At 31.6% G+C, this 20200-nt stretch overlaps 1 protein-coding gene across 2 annotated transcripts; it reads right to left on the bottom strand.

The window, feature by feature from the left end:
* Positions 1-6798: 6798 nt before the first annotated feature.
* On the bottom strand, positions 6799-10998 carry LOC110646118 (uncharacterized). Of its 2 annotated transcripts, none has more exons than XM_021799463.2 (4): positions 10824-10998; positions 9987-10580; positions 8786-9130; positions 6799-7246 (listed from the first exon to the last, which is right to left on the bottom strand). In XM_021799463.2, exons 1-4 carry the CDS (start codon positions 10965-10967, stop codon positions 6971-6973), a joined length of 1359 nt encoding a protein of 452 aa, XP_021655155.2. In that variant the 5' UTR covers positions 10968-10998; the 3' UTR covers positions 6799-6970. The 2 variants fall into 2 exon arrangements, with proteins under 2 accessions (XP_021655155.2, XP_021655154.2); XM_021799462.2 differs by having other exon boundaries at positions 9987-10586; positions 10824-10997.
* Between the last annotated feature and the right edge of the window lie 9202 nt (positions 10999-20200).

Below are 20200 nucleotides of genomic sequence, written 5' to 3' on the forward strand. Positions count from 1 at the left end.
TGGTCCGAGGTACTTAGTATCCAGTACCAATTTACCCGTTTATCCAGTCCAGTCAACTAGTATGGATTACTCGGGCAATGATAATAAACCTTACCAAAGTTTAATCAAATAATAATGAAATTAATATTAGAAGTTAAGTCTACCAAAAATGTAAACACATATTCTGCATATTCGTTTCATTTTATGTTATTTTATATTATTTTATATTGTCACCACTAAGCAAAATTGCTTAGCGCGTTGCTTTTGCCACGCGCAGGTACTGGAGACCTAGCTGGGGAGCCCAGCAGACATCAGACAGAGTGAGCTTTCAGAGTTGTTTCCGGGGTCCAGAGTCACCTCACATCTGCACTGCATATGGTAGGACATTAGGACTATAGGTGGCCCTTTTGTATTTTGTATTTTGTATTAGTTTGGATTGTAACTATAAACTCCTGTAATTATGTATTAATGTAAATATATGAAATTTCATATTAATGGGGTTTTCTGCATTATGTATGTTGAATAATAAAATGTTGAAATTTTGAGATTGACTTGAATGTGTATAATGGAGTTTAGATTTGAAAATTATTTTGGAAGTGTTTTTAAACAGGTTCAGAAGAACTGTTTTTCCAATTTACAGCTGTCACTCTACCGGATTTTCTATAAAATTTGCGAAAAAATTCAGATTTATCAAAATTGAAAATAAATGAATTATAAAGGGATAAATTGTAATAGAAACATAAATTGGTGCTCCGGCACACTGAGTGGCATAACTTGCTCGGCTACACTGTAGACGGGTAAGGGGTGTCACACAAAGGGCTTTAAGTTAAGTAGAACGAAGACAGAATACATGTATTGCAAGTTTAGTGAAGGCCAAACTGGTGATAGGGAATAAGTTAGTTTGGATAGAATGGTACTGTCCCAAAGTAATCACTTTAAATATCTCGGCTCAGTCCTTCAAGTAGATGGGGGATGTGAGGAGGATGTTAGTTATAGGATTAAAGCCGGATGGTTAAAGTGGAGATGTGCCACGGGAGTTTTATGTGATCGCAAGATTCCCAATAAGTTGAAAGGAAAATTTTACTGTACAGCCATATAACCGGCTATGTTATATGGTTGTGAGTATTGGGCACTGAAGGAGTCGTATGTGTCTAAGATAAGAGTTACAGAGATGAGAATGTTAAGGTAGATGAGTGGCCATACTAGACTAGATAAAGTCCATAATGAGAGTGTTAGAGAAAAGGTAGGAGTGGTGTCAATTGAGGATAAGTTGAGAGAAGGGAGATTGAGGTGATTTGGTCATGTGAAGCGTAGACATACGGAGGCTTCAGTTAGACAAGTAGAGCACATTAGGTTAGAGGATAGAAAGAAAAAAAGAGGTAGACCTAAATTGACTTGGAGGAGAGTAGTATAACATGACCTAGAAATATTACACATTTCTGAGGATTTAACCCAAAATCATTTAGAGTGGAGAAAGCAAATCCATATAGCCGATCCCAAATTTTTAGAATAAAAGTTTAGTTGAGTTGAATTGAGTTGTACATTTGAGTTTTTTTAAGTAACATATATCATCTTTTATTCTAATGGATTGAGCTAGATTATTTTGGATTACAGGTTTGATTTCAATTTTTCATCGAGTTATTATATAAAAAGGACTCTAGGTCAAGTTTGGATTGTTTCTAAGTCATTTCATATCAAAATATTAATTTTTATCAGATAAATCAATTTTTATTAATATAATTATCAAGCCAAACCATCTCCGTAAAAAATATCATTGCAAATCATATCATTGAATTAATTATCATTTACACTTTTAATTTTGTATATCATTTGGAATGAATTGACGGTTCATATTAAAATTTGCCACCTTTGAGTAGATGGTAAATATACAGTAACCAAGTCAAAGGGTAGTAGACTAGTGATGGTTTATGGTCTAGATTTTGAGACATATATAGGAGTCTCCACCAAAAATTTGATGGAGAAGCATATGAATGTCGTCATCCTTCCTGGGATAATAATAATTAGAAGAGGTTTATACAAAATTTAATGCTCAGCTAAATGAATCTTGTCAAAAATTAGGGATAGATGAAAGCTAAATGCTGAGTTTTGATGTATCTAACCATCTTTCGGAGCAACTTAATAAACTTCCTCTATGGTATTTAAAAAATAGCCATATTATTGTTGAAGAAGGTATAAAGAATCAAAATGATACAACGCAATGCAAAATATGTGGTCGTGTTTTGGAGTCAGCATAGCAATAATGCAATGCTAATGAATAAGTTAAAAACCATTGGAACTCTAAAAACACTTCACTTTGTTTTCAAGAAAAAAGAAGGAAAAGAAAAGCATCTTTCGACATCCCATGTTGATTAGATGGAGACATCTCGTGTATATATTTGCCGTGTGGGATTTCCACATATCTTTTGTCTGTATGCTTTTGGTGCTGCACTAAAAAAGTAAATATCACAATAATACAGGTAAGTTCTTATATTAGCCTTCCACTTAAAGGCCTACATTTTTTTTTTTTGAATCAGATGCACGAGACAATTGCTGCAGGAATGTGGCTTGGATAAGACAATTATCGCAGGAAGATTATAAAATAGAATACTCTCGTGCACATTGTTAATACAAGAAGGATTACGTGAGAAGTAATGTATATGTATTTAATATATTTAAGTCTTATTTGATAATAATTTTTAAGATAATATTTAATATTTTAATTAAAATATTATATTTTTATTTATATTATTAAATAATATAATATTTATATTAATATTTAGAGATTGAAAAAATTATTTATAAAAATTATCCCTTTTAATTTTTTTATGTCGAGGAAGTGATTTGATTAATGAAATATTTTTTTAAATTATTATATAAATAATTAATCACTTATAGCTAATATCTTACGGTTAACGGCTAATAATTATGAAAATAGCTAATGGCTATTAGATAAAAGAGTAATTTTAATTTTTTTTTACTTGAAAATTTAGATAAAAGAGTAATTTTATTTGTTTTACTTGAAAATTTACAATTGTAAATTAAAGAAAATTATCTAAAATAAAATTAAAAAATAATTTTTTTTAATAATAAATTAAAATTAAGAAATGAAAGTGAAACAATCTTCAAAATTAATGATAATATGTAAAAATTACCCACACACAAAATAATCATTTTGAGATCTGTATTCAATTTAATTAAAATACGAAACCCATTATTGAATTTATGCCAATTTCATAAAGATTTTTTAAGGGAATTTTATATATATATATATATATATATATATATATATATATATATATATATATATTCATAAAAAAAGCAATTTGATGGATATACATAAATGGTTAAAGATAGGATAATTTCGTAAAGCTGTTTCAAATAATAAAATAAGGAGTAGAGTTATGACTCCATAGAGTAAGATGTTAAGTATATCTCATTAAATAATAAAAAATAAAGTAAATAGGATTAGGAGGAATATATAATACTTAAATCAGTAGCTCAATCATTTTTGTCAAAGAAAGAACATGGTTCTAAAATTCCAATTTTTTTTCTTGTAGTCTAATATATTCACCATAAAAATGGAATGGTTTAGGATGCCATTCTTTCTTTCACTAACATGCAGATAGCAACCTACCGAGTGCCGAATTCTTCTCTTAAAGCCTTAAGAATATCGGGTTTGTAGTTTGCACCGTGAAAGCAAATCCTTATGTTGAAAATTACCCTTTTTTTTTTTTTATATATGTATATAATATAATTTACATTTTTTTTTGCCGAAATATAGATTAAATTCATTTAAAACAGAGCTTGGAGCTCAATACAGTGAGAGGTTCACAGACTACAAATGGTTAAATTATTACACATTACAACAAGTTTAGATGCTACGGTCTTTTCAAATAACCATTTAAGCACAAGACTATAGCAATACAAAGCCATGAGGACTCGAGGGGGAAGAAACAAATAAGAAAAAAGAGAGCTATATTGGGGTCTCACTCTCTTCTAATTGGAGGGGGTAGCCATAATCCATCAAAGAATTGCTAGCACTTCTACCCTAAGGATTCACCTTCTCCATATCCCCACCATTGCAGCACAACCCCAAAGCCTAATAACTCTCACTTACGCAGACTATCATAAAAGCTTCATGTCAGCACCCAACCAAGTAGAGAATAGTGATTGAGGGTTCTTTAGCGTCCCATTCACACCCTCGGGGCCAACCCTTTTGATTGCACTCTGGAATAACCACCACCATGCAATACAGACTGTTTCTGTACCATGCATAAACATATTAGCACCCACCGACAGAGAAAGCTTCCATGTCTATCACAAACCTAGAAAACATACCAACAACCTACACTTCAAGGCTGTTCAGGACAATCAAATCCCCTCACCAATACAAGTTTTGGACTTGCCAAAAATAAAATCTCTATATATAAACGACATAAAAGAGGGTGAGAGAAGATCCACTCTTGAACGGAGGTGGAGGTCCCCCTGTCCATAGGGGGCAGAGGAGGCCACAAGTTAGCAACGAAGCGCTCAGAAGAATAAACAACCAAGCAGAAAGAAATTTTTGATAGGAATTTCAATCCCTGTAATTTACAATTTAATTGATAAAATAAAGAATAAATTAATTTATCAATTGTATTAATTTAAAATTACATCCTATAGTATATAAATACTTTAAAAGAGGATTATGAAAATTTGAGTTTTTATTTTTTTTATTAATTGAATTTTAATTAGAGTTTAAAATTTGAAAATTTTAAAGTTTATTAATTAATTTTGTTATTACAAAATAAATATTTAATGGACGGAGGATTGATAATTGATGATCAAGATGGCTGGCGCTACGTTCCAGACAATGTATGATGGAGAGCATCTTATCCGGCCAACTCTGTTGACGCCAAGCATACGTGGCCCCCGAATGTTTTATTTATTTATTTTTTTTATGCATCGCTTATCTTATCCTGAAGTCTGACAAAACAATATAAAATATCTCAGATAATATGCTTTTATATTTTTTATAATAATTTATAAAATTTAATTTTATTAACATATTAGTCTCTTAACCCCAAATTAAAGGATGTTTTTTTTTTTTCAATTTGAAATAATTTTGTTTTAAAATTTTATTTATTGAAAAATACACTTTTATATTTAGATTTTATATTTAGTAATTGTTCTACTAAAAAATGTTTAAGTAAAATAATTACGTATTTTATAAATTTTAAATATTTGTTATAATTATAATTATTTTAATATAAAATAGTAAAAATATTTAATTAGGTAAAAATATGTTTTTTCAAATAGTAAAAAAATAATTAATAATAGAAAATATATTTTACTAAATTCTTTATTTTTTACATTATGCTCTAAATTTTATAAAAAATAATTTTATTTAAGGTATTTTTTTTTCAACAAATAAATAATTATGAAAATTCTTTTAATAAGACGAAATTATATAAAAATATTCATTTTTATATGATCTGTATAATTATCATACACAAATCATTTAAAGATATAATTTTTTTTATAATTTATTAATACTCTTAAAAAGTTACATTTTATATTAAAATTTTAAATTAATTTCTTGAAAATTATATTATATTTTATTCTACATGAAAAATAAACTTTCTTGTATATTTTTTTAGATTTAACTAAAATTTACATGTACAATTAAAAAAATATTTAAAAGCTTTTAAATAATCTATATTTAAATGATTATAAATTTATATTTAAATAATATAATTGTAAAAAATATTTAAGTATTTAAATGTATAATTATTTAAATATAAAAACAAATAATAATTTAAATATAAAATTTGTTAATAAATAAATTTTTTTCAAATTGAATGAATTTGTATACTAGGAAATAATATAGCCACGAAATCAAACTTCATGTAATTTTGACATACCCCTAAAATTAACTTATAATTTACCTAATTATATATCTTGAATATATTATATTGATTTGTGAAAGTCTTTCTATAAAATTGCATGAGGAGACTTATCTTTATTTTGGTGGAGAGAAATTAAGAGAAGAGATAAAAATTTCTTCTCGTTTGAAAATAAAATAGAGGAGAGGAGAGAAATGAAGAGAAATTTTATTTTCAATTTTTTGTAATTAATTTAAAATATTTCAATTTAAATAGATGAAAAATAAAGAGAAATGTATATCATTTATTTTAAAATATTTAAATATTTTTATATAATCTAATAAACGTAAGAAAAAAAAATAAGTGTGTGATAATTATTTCTTTTTTTTAGTGAAAAATTATATATTTTTTTATTCTAATAATTTATCTTAAACGATGCTAAATTATTTTTTTTTCTTTTCTCTTCATTTTTCACATTTAATTTCTCTTCATTTGCCTACACATTTAAGAATCCAAACAAAGAGTTAACTTCCATAGACAAAAACCAACTAGAAAATACCCTAAAAAAATACAAATATGAATATAATGCACTCTAATTCAAATATTTGCACACTTGAGTAAATGAATTCATAATTCACTTTTGAAAATTATAATTATAATTTTATAAAAATTTAATTTGATAGTTAAAATAAAAAAAAATCGATTATTTTAATTTTAAAAAATAATTATTTAAAAAAAATAAAAATCTTAGATGAGAACTTTTTGAATTCTTTTCTTGCATTCAATTCCCAAGTAGTTTTGATTCTGTAGCTCCAACATTTTTTTTTTTTAATCGCTTCATTTACTATGTTTTAAATTCAAAATCTCCTAACTTCAGAGATAATTCCAATAACATGTAGCTCCTACTCGAATATCATACCTGATCATTTTGTCAACAATTTTTGGCAAGATAACCTGGCATGCCTACCATAATTGTTCATTTCTCTTCATTACTAAAATTAAAAAATCATAGCTGCAGAAACAATCAATTATCCAGAACATACACTAGAACAATTATGAACTGTGCTCACAATGCATATGACCTCAATCAGCTGCATATCTAGATAAACAACTACATCAAAGGCTTTTCAGAACTGTCTGAAAGTAAGGTTGAGACGGCCGGAACGAAGTCCAGTTTCTTCTAATAGAGCCTTGGGAGCGGAATTTGGGATGATAGATGTCACACCATGAAATATATGTCTAGACTTACCACCAAAGATTAATACATCTCCTGATTCCAGTACAACTTTCTGTGCTTTGTCCACATCCCTCTGATCCCCATACAGGAATTCTGCAGAGTCACCGACGGAGATAGACACAACAGGTAATCCTTTGCGAAGACTTTCTGTGCTTTCATCACGATCCTAAAAGAGTTTAGCTAAAGGTGAGTATGGAAAATTACTAGCTAGAAGCCATTTCTTTACTGACAATGCACCGAGGCATGCATGTGTAGTTAAGATTTGTTGCATTTAGTGTTTATCAGCACTTACAATTGCAAAAAGGCACTTTATTTCATGCTATAGTCTCTCACAGTGTTTCTCCTTCCTAATGTTTACCAGTGAAATCAAACACCTACCTAGGATTGAGCATTCAGTCAGTTTGATTCCAAACCAAATCGAACGGAATTAATTGAATTATCAAATTTCTTGAAAATGAAAACCAAGTCGAACTGTAAAAAGGATATAATTGAATCAAAATTGATTTGCTTCATTGGTTTAGGGCTTTATTCAAAAGGACCAAAACTACTACAGAATTCACAATTTTTTTCTCAAATCCCAAATTCAAAAAAAAAAAAAAAAAAAAACTCAAAAATTGATCTAAATTTGCTAACACAGGGAATTCGAGATGAACACAAATAAAATTTTCAACAACTAAACAGTTCCAACAAAATTATTCCAAAAAGTGGAAAATCAGTAAATCCTTGCAAAAAAAAAATAAAAATAAAATCAACAATCATTTATACAATGAGCAAGTAAATTCAACAATCATTTAGATGATGAACAAACTCAAACACAATCCAATATTTTGTCTCTGCTTCAACAATCAACAATCAAATAGCGAACAAATCCAAACAAACTTAATCAATTAATATTCAACAATAAAAAAAAAAATACCAAAACAAAAAACTCAAACACACCATTACTTTCTCGTCTTTGCCTCAAGGAATGAAGTGAGAAGACCATCTATAGATCTTCTTGTTAGGCGGCAGAGGAATGAAATCAAGGAGGTTTGTCAAATGAAATCAAGGAGATGATTTCTCGTCACAACCTCACAGAGCCGGAATGAGATGCAAGATCGAAAGCCAAGAGGAAGGGAGTTGGATCTTGCTTTTTTTTTTTTTTATTGAATTAATTGAACCAAACTAAAAATAAAAAATTTTTAGAAAAGAAAACCAAAACTAAATTGAGAAACTAAAAAAACCAATTAAAATTGGTTTGATTTGATTTTTCAGTTAAGACCAAAATCTACTCACCCCTACACCGACCCTAAGTGGATATTTTGTGAAGAAGCATGGATAACAGGGCGCTTATAAAATAAAACCAAAAAAAGTGAGGGAATCTGACAAGCAAATTTCATTTTGAGGGCATTCTTTTAAGTGTTCAAAAAAGGGAAAAAAAAAAGAAAAAACCAAAAAATCCCTCATTACTTGCAAGCATATGCAATGCAAAAATGGTGATGCAAACTTCCCAAAATTCACACTGCAAAACAAATGACTATTTCAGGCCTTCAATTCCATAAACTATTTTTCCTTTCCATAAACTATTTTTCCTGACAAGCCAAGACAACTGTAAATGCTATAGCCAAGAATCCATCATTTATTTAAGCCAAGAAAAAAAAAAACTGGAAAACAAAAAATATAGAATAGGAAGGATAGAGTAACAAAAGGATGGTTTACTACATACTTGATGGAGCCCAAGTCGTCCACTGGTTGTATAGAAGTTCACAATACATATATTTGGAGATATTACAGGAATTACTTCTTCAGCATTGCTTAAGTTGCAATTTGTTCTAATAAGGGCATGTGCATCTTGAATTGCTCTTTTAACCAATAGATTAAATTCACAAGGAATACCAGGTGGCTCACAACCATCAACCCTTCGCCGATCTTCATATTTTCTTGTCTCAGGATCCCAGTTCAGACCAAGACACATCATTTGTAGATGAAGTTTTGCCCCATCTCGGTAACTAGGCCTATAAAATCCCCCAGGGCCTAGACCAAGTTCTCGGCAAGTCTTCACTATTTTCACCTGAAACATTATGATGGGTAGGGAGTCAAACAAAGGACAATTACAAGAGATGGCTAACGATCTCTAAGCAGGGCAAATTTCAAATTGCAATAAGAATAGGTGAACGAGGAATCCCAGCTCTGATAGGGAGTCCACGCAATGGCTAAGTTAGCTCTCAAGTTAATGAATAATGAATAATGGAGGATTTTAAAGCTTATTGACTATCTTGAGAGATTCTATACATATTTAGTTATGCCTTGAAATCTAGCATAGTTTTATAGAACCGTCTTTCGTAAAGTCTATCCTTATCTTAGTTGGAGAACTCTATCCTATGTAGTTACCCATGAACTAAGAATATATCCTTAAGCCATAGCTTTGTGCAAATTTGCACTCTGTATGTAGGACAGCTTGTTTCTATTTGAATAATTAATTGTCTTCGGCTACTCATCTATTCAGTTGTTTGGTTGCTCACCTGTTCAGCCATTTGATTAGGTTGTCATCAGATGCAAAAATAAGAAATGATGCTTGATAATAGAAAACTCCAAAAACATAATTAGTTTTCTCAACTCCTAAAGAATGGGTAACATCAATTAGGATTCTGATTTAAAATGTTCCACTTGCAAATGACAGCTAACAGTGAAATTTATATTCATTGGTCCACTGGCTTATAAGGAGAAGCACCAAAGTGACAAAATGTTCACCAATACACCTAATTGTCCAAAACATAGGTCTCATTAAACTTCTCGCTATAAGTATTATCACGTCCTCAATTGAGTATTATATATAGCATAGTAATTTTGCACTACCAATTACAACTTGCTTTTGAAAGTAGTTCACACAGTAGAAGAGTAAGCATTGACTATTAAGTAAGCAGCACCTGGCAATTGTGGGGGATGTAATGCTTTAGCAGAACCATCCCAGGTCGCAAAACTCCTTGTTTAGTCCCTTGAATGGTGCACCCTACCTTTTTCCGGTTTTCTTCATGCATTTCATACAATGAAGCTTCCAAGACACTAGCATTTCTTCTTTTGGGAAAGCACACATCAAATGGTTTAGCCTTCGGAAAATCCTCATTTACATGACACATGAAATAGCTTTGGTGAGTCTTGGATCTTTTAGCATGAGCTGTTGTGCTCTTCTTCCCAAATTGAGTGGACAGAGAAAATTTGCATTGGTCACTTATACAATTTGCCATGGGGGACATCCCAATTTGGGATGAGTTGATATCCACATTCCACTCCTGTGATCCAAGATCAACTCTAGTTCTTCTTCTATTCAAATATCCATGATTAGAGCTCAAATCAGTGCTGGTACTAGTGTGTGCGGAATGCTCTTTTCTATAGATACGATCAGGCGCAGCCCTAGACTCAGAAACGTTGAACTTCTTGGGAGTTGTTTTTGCTGAGCAATTCCCTAGTTTATTTCTTTCAGCATGAGAAGAAGAATCGTTTTTGCCAGGTGAAGAAGAGCCCTGCTTCTATGTAAAGTTGAATTGAGCAATAAAAGTGATTGAATTCCCAATTTCATGGACGAAATAGTCAAATCGAACAACCAACGTTCTGGTTTATTATAAATTACGATGAATTTATACCTTTTACCATGAAAAAGCATCATTTTTTTTTATCAAACCCATAATCAAGATGATGCCAGTACTTATATTGCTATCTTAAATGAAGAACAAATATGATTGATTAAAAATGATTAAAAAACTCACAGAGAACACGGAATAGCCACCAGGGCTTGAACCTCGATCTGTGCCTTTATCAGTCTCCATCGAGCAATACCGAGTCGAAATTAAGCGGAGGGTGCCGTGAACTTTTGATAGTAGACCAGGATGGAGTTTAAGTGTACGGAACATGACATAAAACCCAATTGGAGCGATAAGTGCTATAATTTTTACACGTAATTTATCATTATTTATAGTTATTATCGTAGATATTAACATATATTTAATTAATTTTATTTTTTTATAATTTTTAATTTAATTCTTAAAATTTATTTATTTTATAAGTTAAATTTAAAGAATTTTAGTGATATTTTGATCAAAGCAGCTATTTGGAGGAAATTAGAGCTAAATTATAAAATTTAAAAAAGAAAATTTTAAATTGAGTTTTAAAGAAACAAAAAATTACACAACCTGTGACACAACTTATATCACAAGTTGTGTCATTGTCAGATATGAATTTTTTTTCAGACAGAAAATTACACAACTTGCAACACAAGGTGCAACATAACCGACTCGCTTGTGACGTTTTAATGAAAACTGTTGATGTGGCACTTTCGTCCCTCTGATTTAATATATTATTTTTTCCAGAATCTTCTATCTTCTTAACCCATTCTAGGGCAGACCTCTGTACCATATATAAACACATTTTTCTCTTTCTTTCCACAAGAAGAAAAAAAGGGATACAAGAAAGAGAAGAAGGAAGAGGAGCACGTGAGATCAAGTTTTGTAGCAGCAAAGGACGCCTTCTGCAATACTTTAGCAGCAGATTCTTCATCATTTTACTGTGTTTTTCTTTCCTTTAGCTTAGATTTTCAATTCTTCTTCATTTCTATACTTGGGTTTGTCTTGAAATCATGATTTGTGAGCAAATCCTTGAGATTCTAGAGATGGGTCTGTAAATATTATTTTGTATTGTGATTTTTGAACTGATTTAGTTATTTAAATGAGATTTGTTGCATTTTAATTTATTGCTTGTGAGCTTGTTGCCTTGCTTGATGAAAGGACCCTCATTAAGTTAAGTTTTAATCCTTTACAGATGGACTGAAAAGTGAATGTTTAGGATAGATAATCTTACAATAAACTTAATTTTCTTGGTGTTAGAGATAAACTAAGAGAATTAAGGGGACTTTTAAAATCAAATAGAACTTTAATTGAATTTTTGTCAGGTTTGAAATACCGTGAAAATAGGGTTTGATTTGATGAATACCAACTTTGAAATGCTTGAAAAAGGTTTCAAAGAAATAAGAATTGATTTCCCTCAAAATTTCAATTCTCATATGTTTGGCTAAATTGGGGATAAACCACATGCAAATAATATTGAAAACCCTATCTCTAGAATCATTTTAATTTTCATTAAAGTTAAATTTAATTCTTCCCAATTTCATAATTAGTGATTTCAATTTGAATTTTAGTCATCTAGTTTAATTAGTTTAATTAATTGTTTGATTTGGCTTAAATTCCTCAAATACCAATAATAATTTTAAATTTCATTATCAATATCTTTGAATTTTAACATTCTAATTAGCTTATTCTTTTATTTCCAATTTAAGCACAATTCTCTGTGGGAATGATATTTTTAAAACTATACTACTGTGCCCCGTGCACTTGCAGCAGCTATTTCACAGCAACATAAAGTTTTTGAAGCCGTTGCCAGGGAATTGTTTGTTTTAAGTTGGATTTTAATTATTTTAAGCTAATTAGAATTTTTATTTTCTTTTATTTTCATTGCTATTCCTTGTGTTTTTCAGGTACTTTTCTTTTTTATGAGATGATTGAAAAGCACAAGTGATACTCAATTGTTGTTCAATCCTGAAATTGAAAAATTCTGTCGAGCCAACAAAAAGGAATCTAAGAGGAGAAAGGAAGTAGAAAAAAAGAACAACAAAGGTTTGAGCAAGAGGAGAAATTTGAAAATATGGAGAATCAAAATAGAGCTATTGATGGAAATAATAGAGGAAGTGAGCAAAATAGGCATAATGAAATTGTTAACCAAAATGATCCTCAGAGAATGTCCATGTTAGATTACGCTTTTCCTAGATGTGTAGATGTGAGAGATAACAGACCTATCATTGGAGCTAAGCAATTTGAGTTAAAGACTAGTCTCATTCAAATGGTCCAGAATTCACAATTTGGAGGCAGCTCACTTGAGAATCTCCATTTTCATTTGAAGAAATTTTTGATGATATGTGGCACTCAAAGATAGCCTGGAGTTTCAGATGAAGTGATTCGGCTCACCTTATTCCCATTCTCTCTTCGGGATTCAGCATTAGAGTGGTATGACTCACTTCCATAAGCTACTATAGCTACTTGGGAGCAGCTATCTCAAGCTTTTCTATCTCAGTTTTTCCCACCTGGGAAGACCACTCTTTTGAGGAATTTGATGGTAGCTTTTAAACCAAGGGATGATGAAACTTTGTATGAATCTTGAATGAGATTTAAGGAGCTTGAAAGGCAGTGTCCTTATCATGAAATACCCAAATGGATGATTGTTTAAAATTTCTACACCAGAGTTACTGCAGCCATAAGAAATACAATTGATTCACAAGCAGAAAGAGATTTCATGAGCATGAGAAGTGAAGAATGCTATGATCTATTAGAGAAGATTGCTCATAATACCCATTTGTGGGGAAATCCAAGAGCAATTGAGCTAAAGAAGGCTGGGATCTATGAACTTGACTGAGTTAGCTATATGAATGCAAGATTTGATCAGTTAACTCAACTTCTTAGTGAATTTTGCACAAAGGCAACAGTTTCAACTCCTACAACTATGCAACAAGTTGCCTACACAGATGAAACCCAAAGTTGTGGAGTTGATTACTCTTCTTATGGTGATGATTATTTGCAAGAAAAAGCTGCTTATGCAGGAGATTATCAATAGAAACCTATGGGAAATGCTTATTCTAATGTGAATAACTCAACATGGAGACCACAAGCAATTTTTGGTTAACAAGGTCAAAGCTCAAACTATGCTCATAACCAACAGTATATGCAGCAGAATAGGCCTTAGTTTCAGCCTCAATTTCAGCCCACAAGGTAGCCATAACTTGGATATCAATCAAGAGCACAACAATCTCTTCCACCATCTGAACCAAAGCCAACCTTGAAAAGCATGATGGACAATTTTTTTGCTGAACAAAGCAAGATGAATAGCAAATTGGAGGAAGAAATGCAATACATGAAACAAACCATAGATCAATTACAGGCGCATAACCGTATGTTGGAGATTCAATTGGCTCAACAAGTAAGCTCATCAGGAAGTAAATCCTATGGCAAACTACCTAGCCAACCACAGCTCATGAACAATGTAAGGTTGTGACCTTGAGAAGTGGTAAGAAAGTTGGTCAAGAGAGTGAAAACAAGAAAGAAGAAAAAGAGAGTGCAAAAGAAGAAAAATCAGTTGAGAGCAAGAAAAATAAAAAAGAAGAAGAAAGCAAAAGTGAGCAAGATGAGGGAGAGAAACCATACATTCCACCTGAGCCTTATAAGCCCACTCTTCCCTACCCTCAAAGATTCATCAAGCATAAACTAGACAAACAATTTGGCAAATTCCTTGAAGTGCTGAAGAAGTTGTATATCAATGTGCCATTCACTGAGGCACTATCCCAAATGCCAAGTTATGCCAAGTTTTTTAAGGAGATTCTTACCAACAAGAGAAGGCTAGAGGATTATGATACCATTAACATGGGAGAGCAATGTAGTGCTATAATTCAGAATAAGTTACCTCCCAAATTTAAGGATCCGGGTGTGTTTTCCATTCATTGTCATATAGGTAATAATTGTGTGGCAAATGCCTTATGTGACCTTGGAGCTAGCATCAGCCTAATGCCTCTTTCAATATATGAGAAGTTGAATATGGAAGAGTTGAAGCCCACCAATATGTATCTTTTATTGGCTGACCATTCAATTAAGTATCTAGAAGGCATTCTAGAAAATGTGCCTATCAAGGTTGGAAAATTCTACATTCCGGTGGACTTTGTCATTTTATATATGAAAGAAGACACAAAAATTCCTATCTTGTTGGGAAGACCATTTTTGGCAACAGTTGGTGCTTTAATTGATGTAAAGGGTGAGAAATTGACACTTAGAGTGAGAGATGATAAAATGATATTCAACATCAATCCAACCATGAAGAGAAAACATGAAGAAGTTGAGTCTTGTTTGCTGGTAGACATCATAGATGAGATTGTTCAAGAGCATTTCAGAAAAAGCTATCTATAAGACCCACTGGAAAATTGTCTAGTCCATGGTAGGAGTATTGATGATGACAATCCTCACATAGCTACTTTTGCACAACACTTGGAGAACTCACCACCACATCCTGAAGCTATAATTTTTCAGCTTGAAGAAGTGCAAACTTTGGAGATTAAATCACCATTATTAAAGTTATAGGATGCCCCAAAGGTAGATCTTAAACCTCTTCCTTCCAACCTCAGGTATGCTTTTCTTGGACCCAATGGAACATATCCTATTATAATTAATGCATCTTTGACTGATTTTGAGATTGACAAATTATTGAGAGTTTTGAGAGAATATAGGAGAGTTTTGGGATTTACAATTGATGATATAAAGGGAATTAGCCCAACACTTTGCATGCATAAGATTTTCCTTGAGCCAAAACCACCACCACCTCCTCCACCAGATGGCAAGGGCAGAGGAGTTGTTATTCTTAGCTAGACAGTTTTATTTGCAGCATTTATATTTCATGTTTCTATTTAGGTGTTTATTTAGTTAGTTATTTTAGTTACTTGTTTAGTTAGCTTTATCCTCTCATAGCTTGTTAGCTTATTTAGTTAATATTTTGTTTGTGTTTTTATTTGAGATAGTTGCTTATTTAGTATTTTTAGCTATTTGCCAGTACATTTTTCTTTTTATTTTGACTCTTTAATGCTTTACTTGTTTTTCATATGTTCATTTGGAATTTTTCTTGTTGAATGGCTATATCTTGATTACATTCTTACTTCTATATTTCATTTTGTACTTAATTGATTTCATGGACCCTGTTTTTCTTTTTGTAAAGTATAGTAGCAGCTCAAAAAAATTTCTTTAATTAAATTAGCTGCATCTTCAATGAGGTAACAATTTGCCACTATTTATGCAACAGGGTTGTAACGGCGTGGCCCACTAGTGATATTGTCTGCTCTGGGCCGAAGCCCTCACGGTTTTAAAACGCATCACTAGGGGTTACGAATCACCAACTTATATATCCAGCATCTCTCCCGTGTTTTGCCGATGTGAGATTTGCCTAGGGTGTTACAATTCTTCCCCTCTAAATAAAATTTCGTCCTCAAATTTTACACAGTGTAAATAATCGAGGGATCGCTGTCTCCTCGTCTTTTCGCCTTTTTGTGTTATAATATTTTACTTTTTCTTTAGCCTATCTTATTAATCATAGTTCTAAAATCTTATCCTTATCTCGATTTACTATTGGAAATACGTAGCTCTACACAATAGTCTTAAGTTGGTACTGTAATATGCAGCTTACAATACAAACATCAAGAGCATTGCATAGTTACCACGGTATATCCCAATAGACTAACTCTTTTTTTTTTCCTCAACCAGTTCTGTACTCATCTTCTTTCATCTCATATACAGCCTCCTTCTCATTTCTATCTATTATCTTTGATTTTAAAACGCGTTACTAGGAGTTACGAACCACCAACTTATAAACCTAGCACATCTCCCGTGTTTTACCGATGTGTGATTTGCCTAGGGTGTTAGAAGGGTAACATCTATCCACTTTCTTTTAAGTTCATTAGGCTTACTTATCCATTTTTTTTTATGCACATATTAGCCACATATTTCCTGCATAGTATTTAAGTGAGCCCATTGAATTTATAGCCAAATTATCTCATTCCTTGCAATCTTTTAACATTGAGGACAATGTCCATTCTGAGTATGGGGGAGAGGGTAAATTTTTTGCAAAAATTATTTTTCCTTTTCATTTGCATATAGTGAAATACTCATTCATTAATTCATACTGGTACATATTCATACATATACACTACATATAGTTTCATACATTTTGTTATACATACTTAGTGCATATAGGTTCATTATACATTCATACATTCATGCATTTCATTTATTCAAAAAAAAAAATGGATTTTAAACCAATCTTTGAATTTCAGAAGTTGCTTATTCAAGTAAACTAACTTGCCTCTAGATGGTTAGTGGAATGAAAGTTTCCAGCTAGGTACAAAGTCTTAAGCATTATTCTTTCTCTTATTTAATAGCTAAAAATTAATACATTCATCTAGGTATGTAGATTCTGATTAGTTATCTTGAGTTCTTGAGTGTCTGAATAAGCTTTTAAGGAAGAAAATGGTCATTACTGTCTCACCATTCCTAGAACAAACATCTTAGATCTTTCAAAGTGAAATTTTTAACTTGCATTTGATAAGAATATGATTTAGGCATTCCTTCATTTTTTAAAACTCATATTTAGCCTTATTCTACCTTAATTTCATTTCAACCCTTACAAACCCCCTTGAACCTTAATTCCCTAATTTCTTTAGAACCCAAATCATTTACCAAGCCATAAACCTAAACACTACGACTGTAACACCCCTATATGTATAGCCTGGTATATTTTACTGTTCCGGTGACTGGTGTCAGTTCGCATAATTAAGGGAATTAGAACCACATCTAAGACACCTAGATAAGCCATGAATGCAAATAATTAGTGATTGCCAGAAGGTTAAGTATAAATAAGAAAAACAATGTATAAAAAGTTAAATGAGCCAGGGGTTACAGCGATGAGTGACCTTACTGGGAAGTGATTGTAAGGTCAGTCCAAACCCTAATTTTGAACCGGAAAATGTGACGTCGCGGTCCTAAGGACTACTGCGAACACAATGAAAAAGAGAAAATCATATAAAAGAATTTTTAAGCAGGTCAAATAATTAGGTCATAAATCCAGAAAAAATATTGAATAACTAACAAACCGGATTAGACCGGCGAGGGGCAAATTGGTCAATTCACCCCTAGAGCTTACTCCTAACCTAACTATCCAATAAAATCAGAGAAACAAAAATTTCATAATCGGGAATTAAATTAAAGAAACAAGGAAAAATAAAGAAAAAGAAAAAGTGAGGAAAACTACTTTATTACATCACCTTACCTCATATATGTGACATCATAAATGAAATTTTAATTTCTCTACATTTTTTACCAAGTCAAAAACATTTAACAAGACATAAAATACAAACAAATTAAAAGAAATTTCACTCTTTCTTCCCCACTCACTTCGGCCGCCCCATCTCCCATAGCTCCTCCATGTGCAAACCTCCATTAAAACTTGTTTCAAGCTTGAAATCCCTCACTTAACCCTAATTTTTCCCCTAATTACTTCATAAAAGCTTGTTATCTCAACTTAAGAAGGAGATTGAAGAAGAAACCAAGAAGGAAAAATGAAGAAAATTGGTGATTGAAAAATCAAAGTTGAGGTTAGTAGTTTAATTTGAAATTCTAGTTTAATACTTGTGCTTTTAGTTCATTTAACCTAGAAATTAACTTAAAATTAAAAGAAAATAATTATGGGGGACTAGATAGGAAATTCAGCCAACATTAAGTGGTATTGAAATTTCATGATTCTGATGGAATTGAAGTATTAGTTAAGTTGATTTGAGTGTATAGAGGTTAATTATAAACTTTAATTGCATTAGATTGCATAATTGTGTAATTAGGGTTCTTAAGCATCTTGAAAATTGGGAGAAAATTGAAGGAAATGGTAAATTTAGGCAAATGACCTTAATTGAGGTTAGAAATAATCAATTGGGACCGTTTGTTATGTGTATGGATTGATAGAATGAAATTGCAATTCGGATTGGTTAGGAACACTATTCTGGTAGCTTGACCTAGATCTTTTTCAGGGACTAAAACTGAAAATTTACCAACGCAAATGGTGAGAGACTAATTGAGAATGAAAATAGACACATAATGACACATTTTTCATTCAGGAACCATGCCCAGAAAATGACATTAACATAGTAAACAATTAGGTCAAACCCGGGTGTAGTGCACTGCCACTGTACCAAAATGACCAAATGAACAGTTCATTTGGCCATAACTTGGGATAGACAGGTCCAAATGACCTGATTTTTATGGCATTGGAAAGGCATGACATAACACTACAACTTTCATGGAGAACACCAACCCAAATTCTACCCATAACTAAGTCATTTTTCCACCCAAAGTTAGAGATCCAAAACTACCAGAACTAATTAAGTGCCAGGAAAATCTGGGTTAAACCAATTCGGCCAGCCATGTTCAAATGACCATATCTTGGGCTACAAAACTCTGAATAGAGTGATTCAAAAAGGGGAACAAAGCTAAGACAATAAGGAACAACTTATATGAAGAATACTTAGCCTAATTCCCACAGAAACATGATCAATAGAACAGTGCAAAATAGGATATCAAAACTGAAATTTTGAAATTATGCCTAGGAGACCTAAAAATTAAAGGGGCAACCAAAATCAACAAATTAAGCAACCAAAATGTGATATGTGGGTGAAATTGAAATTCTCATGCCTATTAAGCATAAGAAAGTCAACAATTTGACTTGAATAGTATCGTAAATAGTAACCTCAAAATGCAAAATTCAAAGAACGTTAAATTAAGCATATTAGAGCTAGACATAAGTATTTGTAAATTTATTATACGTTATGATATTGAAATACTATAAAATTGTGTGTTTCAGTTGAAAAGAATGCCGTGAAAGAACGCAAGACATCAAGTCAAGGCCTAGAGGCGACTCGCACAAGATTTGTGCACAACATAAAATTTTTCTGTAAATTCTCTTGACAATTTGTTTTGATGAATAAATTATGATTCATTTTTATTGCAAATTTGTGAATGAAATGAATATTATACTTTTAACTTAAATTGTTGGAAATTTAATTGTATGTGTTTGAATTGTCAATAAATGTTTAGTAAAATGTTAAGATAATTTTGAAATCATAGTGTCATGACCATATATCTAAATGCCTCACTAGCATGCCTAGTGGAAGGAATTAGTTTTGAATTTTGAATTCCCTCTCTGGCTGAAGTGTTGAGGTGTGTTCCAGTAGAGGAAGAAATTGAATGGGTATCCATAGTTTGAGCTAGCTAGCCTTGAGAGTCCTCATAAGCCTCCGGCTATTGAGATGAACATTGTACTGATGACATGATATAACTGTGTGTTTTTATGAAATCTGTTTTGGGACTTCCAAAATGAGACTGTTTTGACTAAAATTATAAATTGTTTTTTGTATTTGTTTTCATTTTCAGTACTATATTTGAATAAATGTGATTTGATTTATTCATAAAATTTTATTTTAGTATATTATGCACCACTGAGTCATAGTACTCATTTAACATCCTCA

Source organism: Hevea brasiliensis, chromosome 3, assembly GCF_030052815.1.
Source record: "Hevea brasiliensis isolate MT/VB/25A 57/8 chromosome 3, ASM3005281v1, whole genome shotgun sequence".
Classification (NCBI taxonomy): Eukaryota; Viridiplantae; Streptophyta; class Magnoliopsida; order Malpighiales; family Euphorbiaceae; genus Hevea; species Hevea brasiliensis.

Bases quoted from the DNA above. Each gene is read 5' to 3' on its own strand.
- LOC110646118 (XM_021799462.2), bottom strand. From the start codon at position 10,967: ATGTTCCGTACACTTAAACTCCATCCTGGTCTACTATCAAAAGTTCAC. The intron at 10,587-10,823 runs GTGAGTTTTTTA...AACTTTACATAG, and splicing joins GTGGCTATTCCGTGTTCTCT to AAGCAGGGCTCTTCTTCACC. The intron at 9,131-9,986 runs GTGCTGCTTACT...ATAATGTTTCAG, and splicing joins ACATCCCCCACAATTGCCAG to GTGAAAATAGTGAAGACTTG.